General features: G+C 41.7%; 2 protein-coding genes across 5 annotated transcripts in view; one reads left to right on the forward strand and one right to left on the reverse strand.

Annotated features, from left to right (window-relative positions):
- Positions 1-21: 21 nt before the first annotated feature.
- LOC141007603 (U2 snRNP-associated SURP motif-containing protein) lies at positions 22-10,530 on the reverse strand. 4 transcript variants are annotated; one of them, XM_073479970.1, is made up of 24 exons: positions 10,442-10,530; positions 8,860-8,944; positions 8,664-8,775; positions 8,030-8,136; positions 7,850-7,917; positions 7,641-7,771; positions 7,490-7,554; positions 7,244-7,409; positions 6,932-7,131; positions 6,287-6,330; positions 4,620-4,724; positions 4,464-4,530; positions 3,927-4,096; positions 3,680-3,842; positions 3,481-3,560; positions 3,308-3,395; positions 3,098-3,226; positions 2,788-2,977; positions 2,160-2,240; positions 2,016-2,079; positions 1,743-1,893; positions 1,501-1,611; positions 447-622; positions 22-354 (listed from the first exon to the last, which is right to left on the reverse strand). In XM_073479970.1, the coding sequence occupies exons 2-24, from the start codon at positions 8,935-8,937 to the stop codon at positions 234-236; spliced, it is 2,667 nt and encodes an 888-aa protein (XP_073336071.1). In that variant the 5' UTR covers positions 8,938-8,944; positions 10,442-10,530; the 3' UTR covers positions 22-233. The 4 variants fall into 4 exon arrangements, with proteins under 4 accessions (XP_073336071.1, XP_073336068.1, XP_073336070.1 ...); XM_073479967.1 differs by having other exon boundaries at positions 8,030-8,139; XM_073479969.1 differs by lacking the exon at positions 10,442-10,530 and adding an exon at positions 10,287-10,365 and having other exon boundaries at positions 8,030-8,139.
- A 2,227-nt stretch (positions 10,531-12,757) lies between these two features.
- Positions 12,758-19,200, forward strand: part of lrch2 (leucine-rich repeats and calponin homology (CH) domain containing 2) — a 28,754-nt gene continuing 22,311 nt past the window's right edge. Inside the window, 2 exon segments of the mRNA XM_073478748.1 lie at positions 12,758-12,794; positions 12,797-13,060. Coding sequence (XP_073334849.1) covers positions 12,758-12,794; positions 12,797-13,060 — 301 coding nt within the window.

A 19,200-nucleotide genomic window follows, 5' to 3' on the forward strand; every position in this document is an offset into this window, starting at 1 on the left:
ATGTTCTCCACACACACACACTCTCATCACCAGCAGTGATTTATTTAGTGTCAGAGCTTTGCGGCAACATTTCTGGTTATCATTTTAAAAACAAACATTAAAACAAAAATATATATAATAATTAGTTACAGTGTCCAAACTTTTATTATACAAAAGAGTACTGAATCTTGCATGGAGAGTTGAAGTTGGGACATGCCAGCAGGCCAATGCATGACAAGGTCCAGAGGTGAGAGTCAATGTTTGCTCTTCTTTGCCTTCTTGTGGGAGCGATGCGGCGACCGTGACCTTGACTTCCCCGCTTTCCGGTTTGGCGATGGTGATCGGGAACGTTTGGACCACTTGGGAGACCTTGTCCTGTTAAATGTGCAGAACACAACAGATTAACTTCAAGGAGAACAATCAAGATGAATCCATTGGTACACTCAAAAACATCTCATGGCACTTGCTTCAAGGGAGAGATGCTTCTTGATTTTCGGGTGTGGTCATCAGGATCTCTGCTCCGTCGTCGTCTTCTGTCCCCGTCTTCACTTCTTCTGCTCCTTTCTTTGTCCCTTCTGTCATCCTTTGACTTGTCTTTAGATTTTGGTGTCAGTGTCTCATTCTTGTCATCTTTTTCAAATTCCTGTAGATACAAGGTAAAACACCCCTAAATCAGATGTAGGCTCCTATGTCTATGCCTGTTCAGATTCAAACACCACATGGACCTGGCTTGTTTAATAAAAATCCACTCATATTTGCCTAATTCTTCTCCACAAGGGGGAGCTGTCTGGTCAACGTCAGACCAGATCAACACCTGTTCAACTGTTCCACCTACAGTAATGGGGGGAAAAAAGAGAATTGCATTTCTGACCCACAGATGTATATATTTAAAGTTGACACCTCTGTGTGAGGTCAACTTAGTCAAAAGTGCGGCATACCACTGCAGTGCATTGGCACAGTAGTAATGTATGTCCTAGCTAAGGCTGGAGTTATGCTTGCTTTTAACAGCGTGTCCAGATACGGGAGGCTGGCTCGCCTATCCTGCGTCCTTTCGAAGCGGCAGTTGTGCACGTCCTCAGAAATCAACGCATTGCATATGTGGAATACAGTATGCACATGAACTATAGGAGCAATATAGTGCCAGTATGGGGATGTGAGAGGGTCAGCAGTCAGTAAACACATCATCAGCAGCAGGGATAACAGTGGGACAACAAGCTAACGTCCCATCTAGTGGTATCCTCCAGTAGCATGCGTAGTATACAGGAAACGTGGTTCAAAAGCAAGTATATCTCTAGCTCTTGTAAATTTTGCCCCACACTGTTTTGTGTTTTAAGAAATATTCCTATTACACATTAGTTAAGAATGCATTTTTGTTTCAGGGACTCCCCTCGCTGCAAAATAAACTGTGTTTAATTAACTGCTGTGATAAACAAGACGCTGCCTGTTTATCTGAGAGTAAATCTAAACATGCAGTATGACATAAAAGCAGCCTCTGGTGGACTTCAAACTGCAGTGGCCCACCTTCTGTAGCAGTTTGTTCCTGTAGTGCTCCACTTGTTGTTGGATGCTCATTCCAGTCTTCCTCGGCCTCTTGCCAGATTCCAGCTCATCTTGCATCTTCATAACCTTTACCTGTGTCAGATAAATGCCATCAGTTCTCCATATGTACGAATTTTAGATAATGGTCTTTCTTACTAAATAAAATATGGTATATTTGTTCAAAAGGAAGCAGATCTAATCATTTCAAAAAGAAATGCACTTGCCTCCAGCTCTCTCAACCTTTTCCTTTTGCTCTCAGACATCTGAAAACTTCTGAGCGAGCTCTGGAAGTCCGCACTTTCAAATTTGGACGAACTGCAGGAGTCATCGCTACTGTCACTCTCCGAGTCCTCACCTCCATCCTGTGAGTTGACGCTGTTGCCAGGTGGAAGAGAAGAACCATAGATCTCCAAATCATTTGCCTGGTTGTATATTCTGTGTTAGCTTTTCACAAACGCAGACAGATGATGCGTTGATACAAACCACAGAGGCCTTACCTTGCATTCACTTCATCTTCACTGTCCTGCTGCACCACCATGTTCCACTTTGACTCAGTCTTGGCTTAGAGAGAGAGGAGAAAGATGAGCAGGATCACAGGGGGACGACTGATTTGATACAGAGAGCATCTTGACCTGTCTTACCTTGAGAAAATGTCCCAATATCACCCGTTTTCTCCCACTTAGACAAAGGCACGCCAGAGAGAGGAACATTGCTCTCATCCACTGAGGAACAAAAGAGACAGCTGGGTCACAACAAGGACAAGTCATCAAGTAAATGGCATACGAGGGTTCGGTGTATGTATGCTTTTTAATGGTGTGGAAGACTTTATTTTAAAAAAAGTCTGACACATTTAAATCTCTTGGGTCATAATGAACGAATGAAAATAATTTCACGTTCACATTTTAAAAAAATAAATAATATAGAAAAATGAATAAATAAAGGTGGAGTAAGCAATTCTGAAGAAAGACAGTCGATTGTTGAGTCTCCTTCCCAAGGTAATGATATATTGATGCTTTAAGTTGGTTGCTTGGACCAAGCAAGCTCAGCGTGAGACTCAACAACCATCTATCTTTCTGTCTTTGACTGGAATTTCTCCTGGGCATTGAAATCTTCTAGCACATGTGGATCAGATCAAAGTGCACAATCGTCTGACAACCCAAGAGAGGGTGGATCAACGTATTGATCGAAGACACTGGAGTGGAGCAGATACTGAACAACACAAACCGTTAACTTTGGACTTTAAAAGTTGTGCTTATGTGGCGGACTCACAGGGCATTCCGTCAATGTCATCAACGGCCACTCCTAAGGGAACACCATCTATGTCATCAGCAGAGACTCCATCCACAGGGTCCCAGCCCATGGGGCAGCCGTCCAGGTCATCCTCAGGAGCTCTGTCCAAAGGTAACCCATCTATAGGTATGCCGTCCATTGGTGCGCCGTCGAGATCACAGGACACTTCCTACAGGGAGACAGAAAAGTGCAGAGACTATTGGATCATCTTTCGATTCGATCATCTACATTAACAGCTGCCCAATTTGTTGAAATGCCATTAGAATGAGCAGGTTGATATTCAACTCACCTTTGCCGTCTCTGTCTGCTCCTCCGCTGCTTTGGCGAAGCCCAGAAAGACGTTCTGAAGGTGGATGAGATAAGGCTCCGGGTAGATGGCCCAGTCCTCCCATGCTCGAAAACAACTCATGACCTTTTGCTGTGGAGAAATTAAAATATCTTTTTGTTGCTCTATTTTTGGAAAATGTCCCCCTGTGATGCAAATGAAATACATGATTACCTTAAACTGCTCAGCCTGCAGCCTGGCTTGTATGTTTTTGTGTGCCGCGTTAAGGTCTTCAAATATCTGTGTGAGCTTAGTTTCAAAACTGAAAAGACAGAGACAGACTGTCAGAAGAGAAGAAATAAAAATAGGTGACGTTTTAGAGCTTAAATTGAGGGAAAGTCTCTTACTATTTACGATAATATGATGCACCGGCTACTTTGGCACACGAGTTGTGCAAGATGTCTGACACGAGATACAATCTGGCAATCTGTGGGAAGATCGACAGAGAAAAAAGTCAAATCGATGCAAGTGAAATCACCTTTACTTTACATATACATTCTGTTTAACTTTGTTCATAAAAAAAATACTTAAACAAGGCAAACTGGCCTTCTTCTGAAGGGGTGTCTGAAGCAAGGAAAAAGATTCAGTGATGTTTCCCACTACTTCCTCTGCCGCATCCGCTCGCTCCAGACAGAACAGCATGGCGTTGGCAATATCTTCTCTGCTCGGCGTGAGCTCCGTAAGGATTGTCTCCAGTCTCTGTCTGTGCCTGATTTACAGAAGAATGACGGAGTTTTGCATTCAATTCAACCTAAGTTACACACATACATTTCATCATGCCTGCTAGACTTACTCAGATCTGAGCTGCCCTTTCTTCACCTCCTCCTCAGGGGGGACATCCTCCTCCACCTCAGCCTTATCGTCACCTCTCTGAGAGTAGTTGTTTAGGATAGGGGGTCTCCATATGGAGCCTCCCCGGAACATACGGAAATCTGTTGTCCTCCACTCTGTCGGGGACTCTCCCTGTGGAGAAGGAAACCAGGTACATAACGCACATAACACTTTTGGGCCCAAAAGGTTGTATATATGGATCCAACTTGCTTGAATGATTTAAGGCATTATAGATTTGTTTTACAGCACAAGAGACAGTTTGATTTCTTCCCTACTTTTTGCCATGATTGTGCTGTTTCCATAGAGCATGACTTATATATTGAAGTGACTGAAGTGAAAAAACAGTCCACAGTCCAGTGAGTAAAAATCAGGAGCAAAAGAAAAAATGCCACTCCGACAGTTATCCGCCATAAAATGAGCTTAAATGAGGAGTATTAAATAGTTTTTACTTCCTTCAGATAAACTCCTGGAAAAACAAGGCTATGTTGTGTAAACATACCTGCAGGATGGAGAACAGCTTCCAGCGATAGTACACGTGATCTTGGCTTTTGTTGTCAAAAAGAAACCTGAGACAATAAAGAATAAGCAAATTAAAACATGCAAAGTACAAGGTCACTTACAAGACCAACACACAACCAGGTACAGTAAAACTCACCTATAATCTGGATTGTTTTTCTCCTTGTCCATTATTACGGCCTCAAACACGTGGCCTTCACGCACCACAAACTCTATCATCCTGTGTATGAGGAATAATAGATTCCTGTGGGGGCAGGAGAGTGTATCAGAGCAGGGTTTGTGTGGTCAAAACTCTCAAAGCACAGAGATCTCTAGTACTTGTTTACACTGAACTAGTTGGCAAACTGTGCAAACTGCTTAACAGTTAACAGCTTCATTGCATGTCAAAGCATTTACTATTTTAAAAATGTATAAACATAACAAGGTGACAGCCTATAGGACATTCCGCCGTACAAAACTGCAGAGTCACTGCAGGACAGACACTGTGTCAGCATATTTGTAATATACCTGGGTCACTGTGTCCATGAGAGGGGAAATGAAGACTGACTTAGTTTTTAAGAACTGAAAGCCCAAATCCAAAGTTTAAGTTCAGTCATTTTGTTATAAAAAAGACTGGTCTCAACAACGAACTTCATGCATGGTTGGTACTAAGTCAGCATCAGGGTGATGACATTTCTGCTGGCAGCTACATACTGTGGAGTAAGATATCACTCACTAATCTAACCTGAAGCAGTAACTCTTTTTGATTTATGGCACCAACATGAATATTCTCCTGGCATCGTGTGACTTGGTTAAAATTAAATCTGCCTTCTAGCTGTATCGGTCTGCAGTGTCTCAGCCAACCTGTTAGAAGCCCGGGGCTCGAGATGTTGAAATAAATCAATGGCTGATTAACATTAATTTACAGTCTTTTCCCACTAACACATATTAATATTCTGATGGGAACAACATGAATTATCTGAGGTGTTTGAGCAAACTAGGATGAGAAAATACAAGTGGCTACAAAAAAATACTAATTTCATTTAATGTATGGAAATCTGAGGCCATGGGGACCTTTGATATCTACAATAAAAACCCTCAGTCCTAAGCTGCAGATGTCAAAACATCCACAAACTATGGCAAGTGTTGCAACACTCCAAAGAGTTTTAGGTTGTTTACTATGTCCTTTATGTAGGGGTGGGCCATCTGACGATTTTAGAGTGTGTTCAAGGATCTTTTTAGGTGAATCGTAGAGATCTTGGTATTTCATGTCCTCTTACTTCTGTTCCCAAACTTCACATAACCTCATTCACTAGCGGATCTGGGCCATGTAAACAAACCAAGAGTGATGTAACAAACTAGATGGCTACGCTGACTGAATTCATTACTTTAAATGGTTCTTCCTTGGTTGAACTTGCAATAACTCACTTAATGTGAGTTATTGCTAGAAACACGGGGGATGAGGAGCTTGTACCAAAAGGAGATATCTTTCATGCACTACTATTTTTTTTTAATGGTGCAAATGGAGTAAATTCATAGGCTGTTTTAAGTCTGGCTTTAGTCCACAGGGCTTTTCACGGTTGAGAAAAAAGATCACCATGTAGCTTGTGGATCATGATTGCGATTAAACAGACGGTGATATCTTTTTGAGCCAAAATCATCCAGCCCTACCTATATGTCAAATGCATGAAAAACAGTTGTTGAAACTGGAACTTCCTTCATAAAATCACCAGTATACGACCACAAGAACAGAGCACAACAGCCTCTATCCTTTGACACTTGTGTTTTTAATAGCTGGTTCAGGCATAGTAAGAAGAGTGTGTGTACCTTTCGGTTGGGATAACCACTTTGACTACGGCTTCGGACAGAGTCTGTTTGTTGAAGTCAAAACAAATAGTGGAAATATTAAAAAGTGTACAGATGGATGCTTGACACAGCTTCAGAACTAAATTATTCTAAAATGCTAAAACATCAAATTTATCTCCAAGATTTAAGAGCAAATGTATCATTTTATTTAAACTGTTCAATGGCATATCCCTGAATCCTGTAATGTGGCACCACGCAGACAAGGTGATCAATTACATGAATAAACAAACATGCAACATAATAATAACATGATCGATGACATATTACAGTTTTGCTTCATAGACGTGCATTTATTCTGAATCTGTGCAGAACCAGCTGCAGTTTGTAATTATTGCGTTTTAATTTAACATAAAGACCAAATTCTGAGTGTGTGTGCAATTTCCTAGAGAGTGGCAGAAAGAGTGAAGCACTACTTCTCCCACACAAGTATACAGGATTTCAATTTTCACATTTTTTACTGTTCTAGTACACCAGCGCCACCATCCGAATGCAGCTAAGAACCATTATTTATCACTTAAATTTGACAGCCTGTAGTGCCTTATAAAACTCAACATTACAGAGAAATAATGGTCAAGCAGACACCCCAGAGAACAGAGATAATTTTACCTTGTCGAGATCTCCTTTGGACATGCCCAGTGGCTTGGTGAAGTCATTACGGAAGCGATCCCTCGGCTGAGCATTGAAAGGCAGCCCGGATGGGGGTGGCGGTGTTGCCCGCACCCCGACTGGTGTGTAGAGAGGCTGAGGTGGAATGCGAGCTGGTTTACCCCAACCCAGCTTCATCTCAAACCCCATAATAACTTTACCTACAATACAAAACATCAGCCCACAATCACAGTCAGTGGCAGTAACCATACAGTAGGAGCAATGGGGGAATGTTTATTAGGTAAACCTGCTATTTTTAAGAGTCAACTGTACCATCAAGTGCAGCCAGGGCCCTCTCTGCGTCTTTCCGTGTCATGAAAGCCACAAAGGCTCTGTTGGACGTCCTGCAGCGCTCCTCGTCTGTTCGGGGCCACATGATCTTCACGCTGGCCAAGGGTCCGTACTTGCCAAACTCTTTGCAGAGCATCTCCTCGTTCATCTGGAGAAAGATGCAAATGAAGAGTGAGAAATGTACATCTATTCTGTACCGAGCCAATCAAAGTCAGTGCGCTCCTTTACCTTTGGGCTAATGCAGCTAATGTAGAGGTTAGTGGTGGTTGGCACAGTTAGGTCATCATATAACGCTGTCGGGAACAACAGGATTGAGGTTAACGTGATTTAAAGGTGAGAAATTTTCCAATTAATTAAACACACCTCTTTTGACCCTTACTTGATCGTCCTGACAATGGTATATCCAGATCTCCATATACAGCTCCACCTCCTCCTCCTCCTGCTCCTCCTCCACCTCCACCAGGGTCATTTTTCTTTCTTTTATGCCTTTCCTCACGCTCTTCTTGTATTCTGCATAAACATAAAACATAGGCTTACATATGCCACATAGGATTAAGTTAAATCAGGCAAATTGGCTGGATGACTTACAGCTTAAGTTCTTCTTTGAAGAGTTCGAGATTACTCTTCTTCTTTTCTTCTGTCCTTCTTTTAAATGTCTGTTAATCAAACAGGCAGCCATTGTGGTTATTATTACAACTGAGCATTTGTAGCATTCATACTGAATTCAGTCATTACACCATTAAACAAATAAATCAAAAACAAACTTACAGACTTTTTGCTTTCAGCAGATGATACTGGTGAGACATTCTGGGCCACATGGAAAAACTTTGTAGAAGGTTGATACAGCTTGCTTTTCTTGACCTCTTCTGCTTCCTCTGCTGCAGAAAATAGCAATCACTGAACACTGACTTCCCAACAATACATTAGGTAACAGTAATTTAGGTCTGTAAAAACAGGACGGGGCTGTCTTCTCCCCACTGTTGTTTTGTTGGTCAGCAGGATATCTGAAGAGCTTCCTGTGGAACAAGGCAGGCTGTAGTTTCAAGAACTGATGTGAACTTTTCCAGTCTCAGTCTGCTTTTAACGTTTAAATTAAGGGGCTGTCTTTATATGTAACAATAGTTTGGAGAACTGGAGAAATTTGACAAGCTTATTGTTAAACCATTCATAAGAAATAGGCCCCAAAACTAAGATTGGGGAGCTGTTTCACTCACAAGTCCGTCTGACGTTCTTTAATAATTATTTTCAGTTCTCTAAAGATGTCTAGGTGATTCAGTGTAACGTAATGGGAATAGATAACTCATGGTTCATCTTTTCATGCAGACAAAGAGGAACAGAACTGCGATGCAGCTGCAGACTATCGTGATGGCAGATTGAAAGCTGTGGAGTCTTAGACGCTGACCTTTAGTTGCGTTCACGATTCCCCCACGAACAAATGTTTTAGCTCTGCCTTTCTTGCTGCTCTCAAATGACGCCAAGAATTCTTCAAAAACCTCGGCTGCTTTTTCTTCCTCCTAGAAAAGTCACGCAGAAATGTATTTTTATTGGAGGAATGTGTATGCCATTTTATAAATCCAAACAGCCCCCCCTCTCCTTACCTTTTTCTTGAGCTCTTCTAGCTCTTTCTTCGTGAGTGTTTTAACTGGAGTGACAGGTTTTCCCTTGCGGTCTGCCATACTCAAACTGCAAGTTAATACACAAAGAGAATAAATATGGAAAGGTTTAGTCCCTAAGTGTAGCAAAGAATGACAGCAACACCAATCTATGACATATTTAACCTCAAACAGACTTTCTATAAGTAGTTAAAGCAAACTCTTTCAGATTACTCTAATCCTATTATATGTTTCCCTGCCTCAAGAGAAGTCTGACATCCTTAGTGTTGTGTTTACAGACTGCACATCAGTCTCAGGTCGGCGGAGAACAATAACCTGTAAGACACCTCCCTGGTCATCTGGGGTCACGGAAATTGAGAGCAAAAGCGTCATAAATCTGTTGTCTGTTGAGTCACTTTGCTTCATTTGTGCAATTTATGGCACTCCTTCATTAGTCAGATGCAACATGCAGGCAATGTGTGGGGGAAGCACACAGAAAGAGTTGCGAAAGTGAAACTTTGCACATTTAAAACAACACAGAGCAAAATGCAGCACTATTCATATCTCATGTACACTGCACACTGCTTTAAACCTGTGATCAGAGGGACTGGACACTCAAAATAAGTGAGCTGCAGTCAAGCAGCTGTTACATTACACAATGTGGCTGTTTCAACTCAATAATACCATTCAAGAAATATCCTGGGTGTCTGCACAGGTAGCTCATGCTCATGTTGTCTGTAGCACAAACTGTGTTTTAAAAGGCCTGAACTAAATATAAGCCATCACTCCACTTTGCTAACGTTAGCTAACACTAATGTTAAGCTTAGCTACGACTAAACTGAGACGCTAAGCGTTAACCTGTACACTACTAATGGTGAATACAGCTGATATTTATCCGTCAACCATCATCCCGATTATACCACAGCCCTTACAGATGCAGAAATCCCTCTCTAATCGCTTTCATCTGCTAGCTCTGGATGCCATACAGTGGGCAATCTTAAGCTAGCTAACACAACAGTCTCATATATTCGTCTCTGAACCGCACAGGAGGCTATTAAAAACCACACAGCATGCACATAGCTTCAGACCTGAGCTAAAACTGTAACTTACAATGGGTGTCATGCTATTGCTTCACCATTGTGGTTGCGACGACAACATGAATGCTATCACGACATGCTAACAAGCAGCGAGATATCCGAGTGGAGCTGAGGACTGAGGATGTGGGCTAGCTTGGTGAGCTGTGGTCGCTCCGCACGGTTGTAAATAATGAGCCTGGCTCCGTGCTGCTGCTACATATTCATGAATTAGACGTTCACTCATTCTCATGGAGATTTGACTTCAGTAAGTGAAGTCAAACTCTCCATGTGTGCTTATTGCCACAGTTTAATGGGGTGCTACATCCTGATATTCCCATGTGTGCTGTGGACACCTACTTTTCTCAAACGTGACAAGCCCACATGATGAGCTTTTCTCATGTGTGAGGTTTAAACAAGTCTTGTAGTTGATAGAAACACCTTCATCTGGTTCTCACAGCCTTCATGTTTTCCATGCTTCATGCCTGGTGGAGTGAAGAAACTTTAAATGTTACCTGGATGTTCCTCAAGTCAGCCTCCCATCATCATCAATCATCTGGCGGATGACAGAAACTATCTGGTGGAAGATACCACACCATAAAATACACTGTAACACCAACCAGGACACGTCTGGTTTAGTTGTTTGCATGAATTACATGTGTCATCATCTAATAGACCAGAGTGCACAAACATTTTCCCCTCGTAGGTCCAAAACTGAGACATAATGGTGGATCATGAGCCAAAAGCAGACACCTGTTATATTAATGTGTAAAATGGTACGGAAGCCCTGAGAGGTCAGAGAAAGAAATGTGATCTTGTGATCCATTTTCTGAGTCAGATCTAAATTGTTTTCTTATGACCTCAGAAGTGTAGGAAAACAATTATTTGCCAGTATAATCTTTCACACTTCCTTCATATTTTTTTCAGGGCCTCTGCAGTACGGAAGACCTGAGTGGCAAGTGAGATTTTTTTTTTCTGGTGCTAAAAGAAATGTCTTTTTATGTGTGTAACACAGTGAAAAAAATCTTTTACATGTGAGAAAACTTTTTTTTCGTGTGTCGAGCTGAGTGAAAAAAAATCTGTGTGTGTGAAATACGGAAGCCCTGAGAGGTTAGACAAAATAATTCTTGTGATCCATTTTTCTGTGTCAGATCTAAATTGTTTTCTCTCCTGTGTTTAGGACTCAAGAAGTGTATGACAAAAAAGATTTGTCAGGATAATCTTACACAGTTCCTTAATATGTTCCTTTTTTTCACTTGCCTCTCAGGGCCTCCGCAGGTTCCTGAGCTCCCTGGACTTCATGCACAAAGTGAATCTATCTGACATGCTTAGATTGTAAAACATAATTAGTAATCAGAGCTCCTACATTTTTAAAGCGCATTTTTACCTCTCAAAAAAGAAATCAACATAAAAGGTGAATGTATGTATGTAAGTGTATTATAATTTTCTTTTTCTTTTTTTCCACTAGAAACATCTGGCAGACCAAATCAAACCTTATGTATTTCTGACACATTTCTCCTTGTTTTCATAAAATATGCTATATTATTGCAATTCATGCATGATGATATAAAACAATGATGCATGAAACATCTTTCATGGATTTTAAATGATCATTTTCAACTGTAGGCTAAATGTATTCTCATTATATGAGATAAGATGGAACTTTATTTATCCCGAGGGAAATTGTTGTGCAGTTGCTGCAGTGCTAAGAGTGCTTATATAAAATATTAATTAAGGTGCGAGTATAAAAACATCAATAAACAGATATCTATAGTGAGGCAGTTTCCTGGGGAGCTGTACACACTGTAGATGTGTATCAGAAATGTATAGGGTCAATTCAAAATATTTGATTATGTCTTTGATTTTACATTGTTGCACGTTATGCCCTATAATGTCCTGCATGTCAGAAGATTTTGACTATAAAAAAACACCAACAGAAATGAGCACATGCACAGGCTGTGGTTCAATCTCAGAGTGATTATTTTGCTCGCAAAACGGTGTATCACTACAACCCTATTCAGAGCTAATCAAGTTAAAGGTCTCGGAAACAACAGCTGTTTGTTGCAGCAGTATTTCCATATGTGATATTATCTATCAATCGTCATAGGACTGCCTGGAGGGACAGCTGCATCGGTCAGCTGGGCCAAGAGGACAAACCTGGCCTGACCCGAGGACAATTTGAGTTGGTGAGGACTGCTCGGGTCGACCAGACGGGCCTTTGGGCTACTTTAGTTCTCCTCTGGTGGGACTTGTGGAAATGAACTGCCCCACTTGGACTCAGACATATCCTGCTTAATTATTTTTCTCCCCCTCTTGGTCCATCTGTAATTTCCCTAACCAGACTGACAGTAATGAGGAGATGGTAATCCATAATTGAGACTCAATGGTAATTGCTATATTTAAAAAAATACCCCATTATAAAGATTGTCTGATGCATCATGTTATATTATGTGTTAGTATTCAGAAGAATATGGCACCGCATGACTCTCAGCATTGTTTAAAAATCTGTAGGCCTATCTGATATTATTTTTTTAATCATATTAATTAAGTATAATTTATCAATAACCACCCACTGCCCTCCAGGCATTGGGAGCCACATTTAAGGAAATCTGACTGTTGGATTTGATGAAGGGCCCCTGCCCCCTGTCTGCTGCACTGTCCTCAGCAGGGGCCCTGCTGGGAGTTTGGCATGAGCAGGTGGAAGAAGGGTAAAAAGCCTAAAATGGCCACCATACCCTGCTCACCATCACCATCATCATCACCAGCAGCAGCAGCAGCACCTCAGAAGCCCATCCCCTAGCGTCCGTCCCGGGTATGTACCCCGTATGCGCATGGGCGGAGAAACTGCCGCTGTGCGCTGTTATTATTGTAGAGTAATTTCTTTTTTACGAAAATGGCGTCTGGTCAGGGAGGTGTGGGAGCTGTCAGTGCTCTTCAAAGCCATCACTACTCTAGCGGACCTCACTGGAGCCCGGGGAACAGCCAGTACCAGCACCAGCAGCAGCACCACACGGCCCGCAGCCTGGACCGGGCTCTGGAGGATGCCGTGTGCTCGGGGTTCCTGAACCTGAGCGGGAGGAAGCTGAGGGAGTACCCGGGGATGAGCTACGATCTGACCGATACTACACAAGCAGGTGGGTCGCTGCGTGCGTGCGTGAACTCTGAGAAAAAAAACCCACGAGAGAAAGTCGTTATGTGCCTCGTGTAAAAAAAAAAACACTCGCGGGGTTTATGCGTTTATGAAGGCAGCGTGCCCGCATTGTGCGTGGATTTGTGCCTGATGTTCTGGGTAGAGGCGCTTAAACGTGTAGGGGACGATATTTAAAGGGATATGCCGTCCACTGAGCTGGCCTCTGTACGTCCTGGTTGTGATTACCGTCCATTGTACAGCACAGGGGGGGCTCGGCTGCTGCCGTGTGGTTGTTTTGGTCGACGCCAGCGGCTCTCGGTGAGCCCCCCTCGAGACACATGAATGAGACGGCAGGCGCACCCAAGTCAGGCGCTGTGCGGTGCTGTGCGCACCGAGCTGCAGATGATTTGGCACCGGGCTGCTGGAGCAGAATATGAATGAACCGAGGGGCCAGTAGTAAATTCGTGCTCGCCGAATATCAGTCGTGGTGAGCATGTGATCCACGTACATCCTTCTTCCTCTTTTTTTTTTTTTTTTTTTCATTTTCGGCACAAGCAGACAAAAGATGCAGTGTACTTGCAGCCTCACCCCCCTGCCTGCCTGCCTGCCTGCCTGCCTGGGAGCATGCATACTGTATGCCAATACAGCCCATAATCACTCAGAGAGGAGGAAGACTCTGGTCTGCTTTTGGTTTCACGTATGAGATGATGGATATTTATTTGTGTTTTGGTTTTATTGGGTTTCTGGGAGAGGTAGATGATAATGTGCTCATATAGTCAAGTCAGTCAGTAGGTCAGTATTAGTCTCACGTCTGCTGAAGGCTGTGGGTCAGGTCCTACACTCATTGGTATTACACATGGTGCTTCAGGAATGAGCTTGTCTCACACATCCCACACATGAACGATCCAATGACTGACTATACAACTGAGGGGGATATTTGTGGTTATAAGTATAAAAATACATGAATGAATAACAGTGTAATTATTATTAGTCATTCTCAGTCATTGTCTTTGCTGGATCTGTGAGTGATAGTTTCCTCCACCTCCCATATGGTGTTACTCTGTCATGTGCAGCATTATGGCAAGTAGAGCCTTGTTGGAAAGCCTGAACCCCGAGGGATTTAAATTTTCTGCTCGAAGATTTTGCTTCCTCTTCATACCCACCAGACGTTTTTTTTTCTTTTTTTCAAAATGCTTTTGATGTTAGATAGATAGATAGATAGATAGATAGATAGATAGATAGATAGATAGATTAAGCATCCAGACGCTTATACACATACAAAATCCAAATATGCACAAGAATATAAGAATAAAAATATAAGCAAGAATATTAGACTTAAAGCAAGAGTATAAGAATAAACACACAGCAGAGAAGTGATAATCTAGCCACCAGAACTACCTCAGAGAGCTTTCAATATAATAGAGTCTGTGCAAATGGATGTAGGTCAACTGTAAGGTTGACAGTAACAGTAGTTACTGCAAAAGTAAGGGGACTGAAAATTAAAAATAGCACAAGAATAATTATTACCCTGGCACTCGTTGAAGATAAATACATAAAACTCATACAAAAGCAGATTGTGCATGATGCTAACCGACAGTCCAGCAATGCAGGGTGATTAAGTGTAAGGTGAAGAAAACTGGAATCAAAGGTAAAGTCAAACTATCTATCGTAGATCAGGATATACTCAACATAGACACCAGTTAACTTGGTTCCAGCCTCTTGAGACAGATTGGATGGATGGGTAACAGGTTTGCAGTGGTGGAAGTAACCAATTACATCTACTCAAATTACTGTAATTAAGTCCTTTTTTGGGCACTTGTACACTTTTATGACTGTTTTTTTCAAGTCTGTAATTTTACCCATTCTTACACACTGTGTAACCTACCTAGTTAGTTTAAAAAACTATATATACTGTAAAATACTGTAAAAAACTGTAAAACTGTATACCATTAAACATCCACGTACTCTTAGTACTTTGTCCTTTTATTTAAATATTATTTTAATACCAGTAGTTTACTTGTAATTGAGTAATATCTCAGTAATATAACTGTTCTTGTGCTTGAGTGCAGATTTTCAGGACTCTTTCCACCACTGCAGTTTGTTTAACACTGAGCAGACATGAACACAGATTGTTTCTTTTCTCTGTCAGTGATCCAGATGTACAGAGTTTGATCTCAGTGCTTTCAGTGGTTCCCAAACCTGACCTGAACCATCATTTCATTATAAAATGAAAATGTCTGACATGATATAATGATGTCATTTTAAATGTCTTGTGCCTGAACAGTGTGAAAATCCCTCAACGTTATGCACAGGCTGCCTTTCAGGGGAAGGACTGACTAACCCAACAGGAAGTCAAATGCACTATTTCTGGACCGCTGGGCTGAATGTACACACGTTATGCTGCTACCACTAACATATAACGTCATGATGATCAGCCTGTCTAAAGCAAGCTTTTTGAAAAACTGCCATTATCACGATTTCACTTGATATAACACTGATTAGAAGAGACATGAGAGTATATAAATATATATATATATATGTATCTGTGAAATGTGTGATCTCTTGCTTACACTGTGACTAATCCTGTCACTGTGCTCGCTGCTGGCTGCAGTCATTTCTTCTGCATCTTCATTTCGCTGCCTCGAATAAAAGGCGTGCCAGATGGAAGTCTCACTTTCAAATGTGCAAAGAGAGATCAACACCTCGCAGTTAAGGATGGTTTACGTCACCTGAGATCTGTGTTGTGAAAAGAAGCGGCACACCCAGATGTATAAAGGCAGTTTTTTCTGAGATAAAATCTAATCCAACTACAATGGCACTCAGTAGAGTGCATACCTCTGCCAAGGCCCAACTGCACCCTTAATTCCTTCAAGCCTAATCCAATATATATAAAAGAAAACATATTTAAATCCACTAGATCCAGATTTTGTTTTGGTGCTGCTGAAAAAACCAACTAACCAACCAACAAAGGGACATGGGTGGAAACACAACCTCCTTGGTGAATGTAATAATAAAAAAAAATGCATTCTTAGTTCTGCTTTCCAGTTTAGTACTTATTTGAAGGTTTTGAAATGGAAGTCAGCAATGCAGCCTCTCATCTTTATCTTGAAATGTACCTGTAAATAGAAGAAATAACTGATTCCTTTGAAAACTATTTTGACATGTGTCTTTGCCTTTTGCCTTCATTAAAGCAACAGCATGGCATCCCACGATGGCTGAGTTAAAATGGGGTTTCTCTGCAGATTAGTGCCTAACCAAGAGGTCTCTATGTGATTAATGAGCAGTTGAAGGCTCCAGTGTGTGTGGACAGAGAAAGAGGGAGGCCAGTGCTCACACATGGGTGTCTGTTTGCTGTGTGCTAGTGGCAGTTTGCCTCCAGTCCGTTATGTTTTCCCATGGGAAGGTGTTAGAGCTCTGAGCTGCTTCCCTGACCTTGGAGAGGGGCTGGGGAGCAGTGCATCAACCTGGGCAGATGTTCAGGTTCATATGCCGGCACGCCCAAGCCTGCCATTACCCTGGCCCCAAGGGTGCAAACACACACACACTTAAGACAGTGTGAGGTGCTTCCAACGCACTGTGTTTACATGCGTGGGTATTGTTAGACAGAGCAAAGTGTATGTGTGGTAGCCGAGGGGGATCCTAACAAACAAATGTATTTTTTAAACCAACTCTGTTTGGTTTAAAAAGAGAACATAATGACTTATTTACAGTATGCTTAAGAATGTAGGTCATGCAGCAGATTGCGGTTTTAGTTTGTATTCCCTTGTTTTATGGCTCTGCCGCGAAACATTGAAGACTGCACACAATCTGTCATCACACTACAAATCAGTGATGGAAATTGCACATCTTGCATCCTCCCTGAAGCGCCAATTGAAAGTGATTTGAGAGCCAAGAACAAACCAAAATCTGCAAGGTTCACTGTGCTCCATGTCCAGACTTCTGCAGTGAACAATGAAGAGCTGGCTGAAACAGGTGGCAGAGACAGTCTCTCATTGTAAGAAGCTTCTTTGGGGTTACATTCCTGAGAAGTTTAGTCCTTCAAGACAGCCTGTGAAGGACAATCGCCACAAGGACACACATATCAAGCCGGCCTTCTCGGTTTTAATAATCCACCTGTGTAAATAAATACCCACTGTCACTACTCATGGCGGCTAGTTTATTCAAAAGGCTTCAAGAGGCTTGGCAATTAAAAACACAACCTCACACAGCAGGGCAATGTGCAAGGTACTCTGTCTTACTCAAAATCAAATCAAACATTGAAACATTCAAACTGTCTTATGAAAGAGTGTCCTGTCTGTGCTCGTGTCATGGCTGCTCTGTGAAGAATAGTTTTTGAGCAATCATATCACTATGAGTGTAGTCTGAAAAAAATCCACATTCCCCGCTGGTGCTCGTTCCCTCAGGGCTCCTTCTGGTTGTGTGTTTGCATGTCTAGACGAGACATATGCATACCTGTGAGGAAGAACACAGTGCTTTATTATCACATTAATGACGCCACTGATCTAAGCATGATGCTTTTGATGTTTCATACTGTACAATAAAAAGAGCACTTGTGTCATTATTATAGGTTTTATACAGTATGTCCAGACATTTACTGTCTCTTTGAGGAAGATATCTTTCTAAATACTTACTGGTGATTGTTCTTTACAGTGGCGTCACTGATCTTATTTTAGGAAATGTCTGGTAAGCGTTGCATAACTTTTGATCCTTATAAAGTGAAGCCGAGATGTGGAGATACTGTGGTATTTTAAGAGCTGGACGGCATGTTCCTCACAAGCCTTTGATATGAAAGAATATTTTTAGATTAGGTCAGTTGATAATTGAAAACATGTCCATTTAAATATGTCGGTTTCAGTGTGCTTGCTGTTGCTCAGTTTTAGGGCTGCAGCTTGTGATATTTCCATTGATTTATCCATCAATCAGCTTTTTGATTTGAAATAGACATGACCTGCACAATAGAGATTTATGAATCACCATGTATTTGGCATGTGCTTGTGCAAAACTCACAGGTAACCTATAATCTTAATAAATCACTTGCAAATAAAATGAGAAACTTTTGTGCATCTTTATTTCAATGTAATCATATTTCAGAGCACGCTCTGGTTCGATCAGAAGTGACTCTGTTAATCAGCAGGGAGTTACAGTGTCAAGCTGAGTGTGCAGCCACAGCTTCTGCTTCTTCACTTTCAGTATGGATGAATGAATATGAGTCAGATTTTTCATTTCATTCCACTCAGTTATTTTTGTGCAGCTGCACACTACTAATCTATGGGTGTCATATGAGTGCTGACATCATTTTATGTCAGGTCACTTGCTGTTTCGAGTTATTGCCTACATACAGGCGTATGGGACGCTGCTGGGAAGTAGCAGCGTCCAGTGTTGGGGCTAAAAGATCATGTTGTAAAGGATCGGTGCATGCCCGAACCAGTATTTTAGGCTGTATCAGAGGCATTCCTGGTACTGGTGTTACCAGAACAACCGTTCTTCATACTTTGGAGGACAACTTTATTTTTTCATGATTATTTGTAGGTTACTCACAATTTACTGTTGGAGAAGACGATGATGATATTTTTGTAAAAAAACAATTTGAGTTTTAGACATTTTGGTAAAGTGAGGACATTTTCGCCAGTCCTCGCTTTCAGACAGACCTTTAAATGGCTGTTTCGGGGGTTAAGACTTGGTTTGAGGGTAAAGGTTAGAATTGGGTTTAGGTTAGGGTTAGTTTTGATGCTTAATGTTAGGATAAGGGGCTAGGGAATGCTTAATGTCAATGAGGGTCCTCACAAGGATAGCTGTACAAACGTGTGTGTTTGTGTGAGTATCACCTCCTTGGACAAAAGCATGAGGACAAAACAAAGCATTAGGTGAACATTAATATTTGATATCTAAAGTGCTTATGATAATGTGTTTGGATATGCTTATGTACAATTGTGTATGCATGAATCTGTCTGCATATGTCTGCTGTGAGGCTACTGGGCAGGGACTGATTAGGCATCTATATTAGGGACCATATCTGGTGAGGGAAGTAGGCTATAGATTCTCTGTGATTATGTTGCATGAACCAGTCATGTGAGTACAATAAAGCCCCCACTAACAACCCCCTTCAAAGCAAATACAGCTGATCCAGAGAATGCCCAATCCCCC

This window comes from Pagrus major, chromosome 13, assembly GCF_040436345.1.
Source record: "Pagrus major chromosome 13, Pma_NU_1.0".
Classification (NCBI taxonomy): Eukaryota; Metazoa; Chordata; class Actinopteri; order Spariformes; family Sparidae; genus Pagrus; species Pagrus major.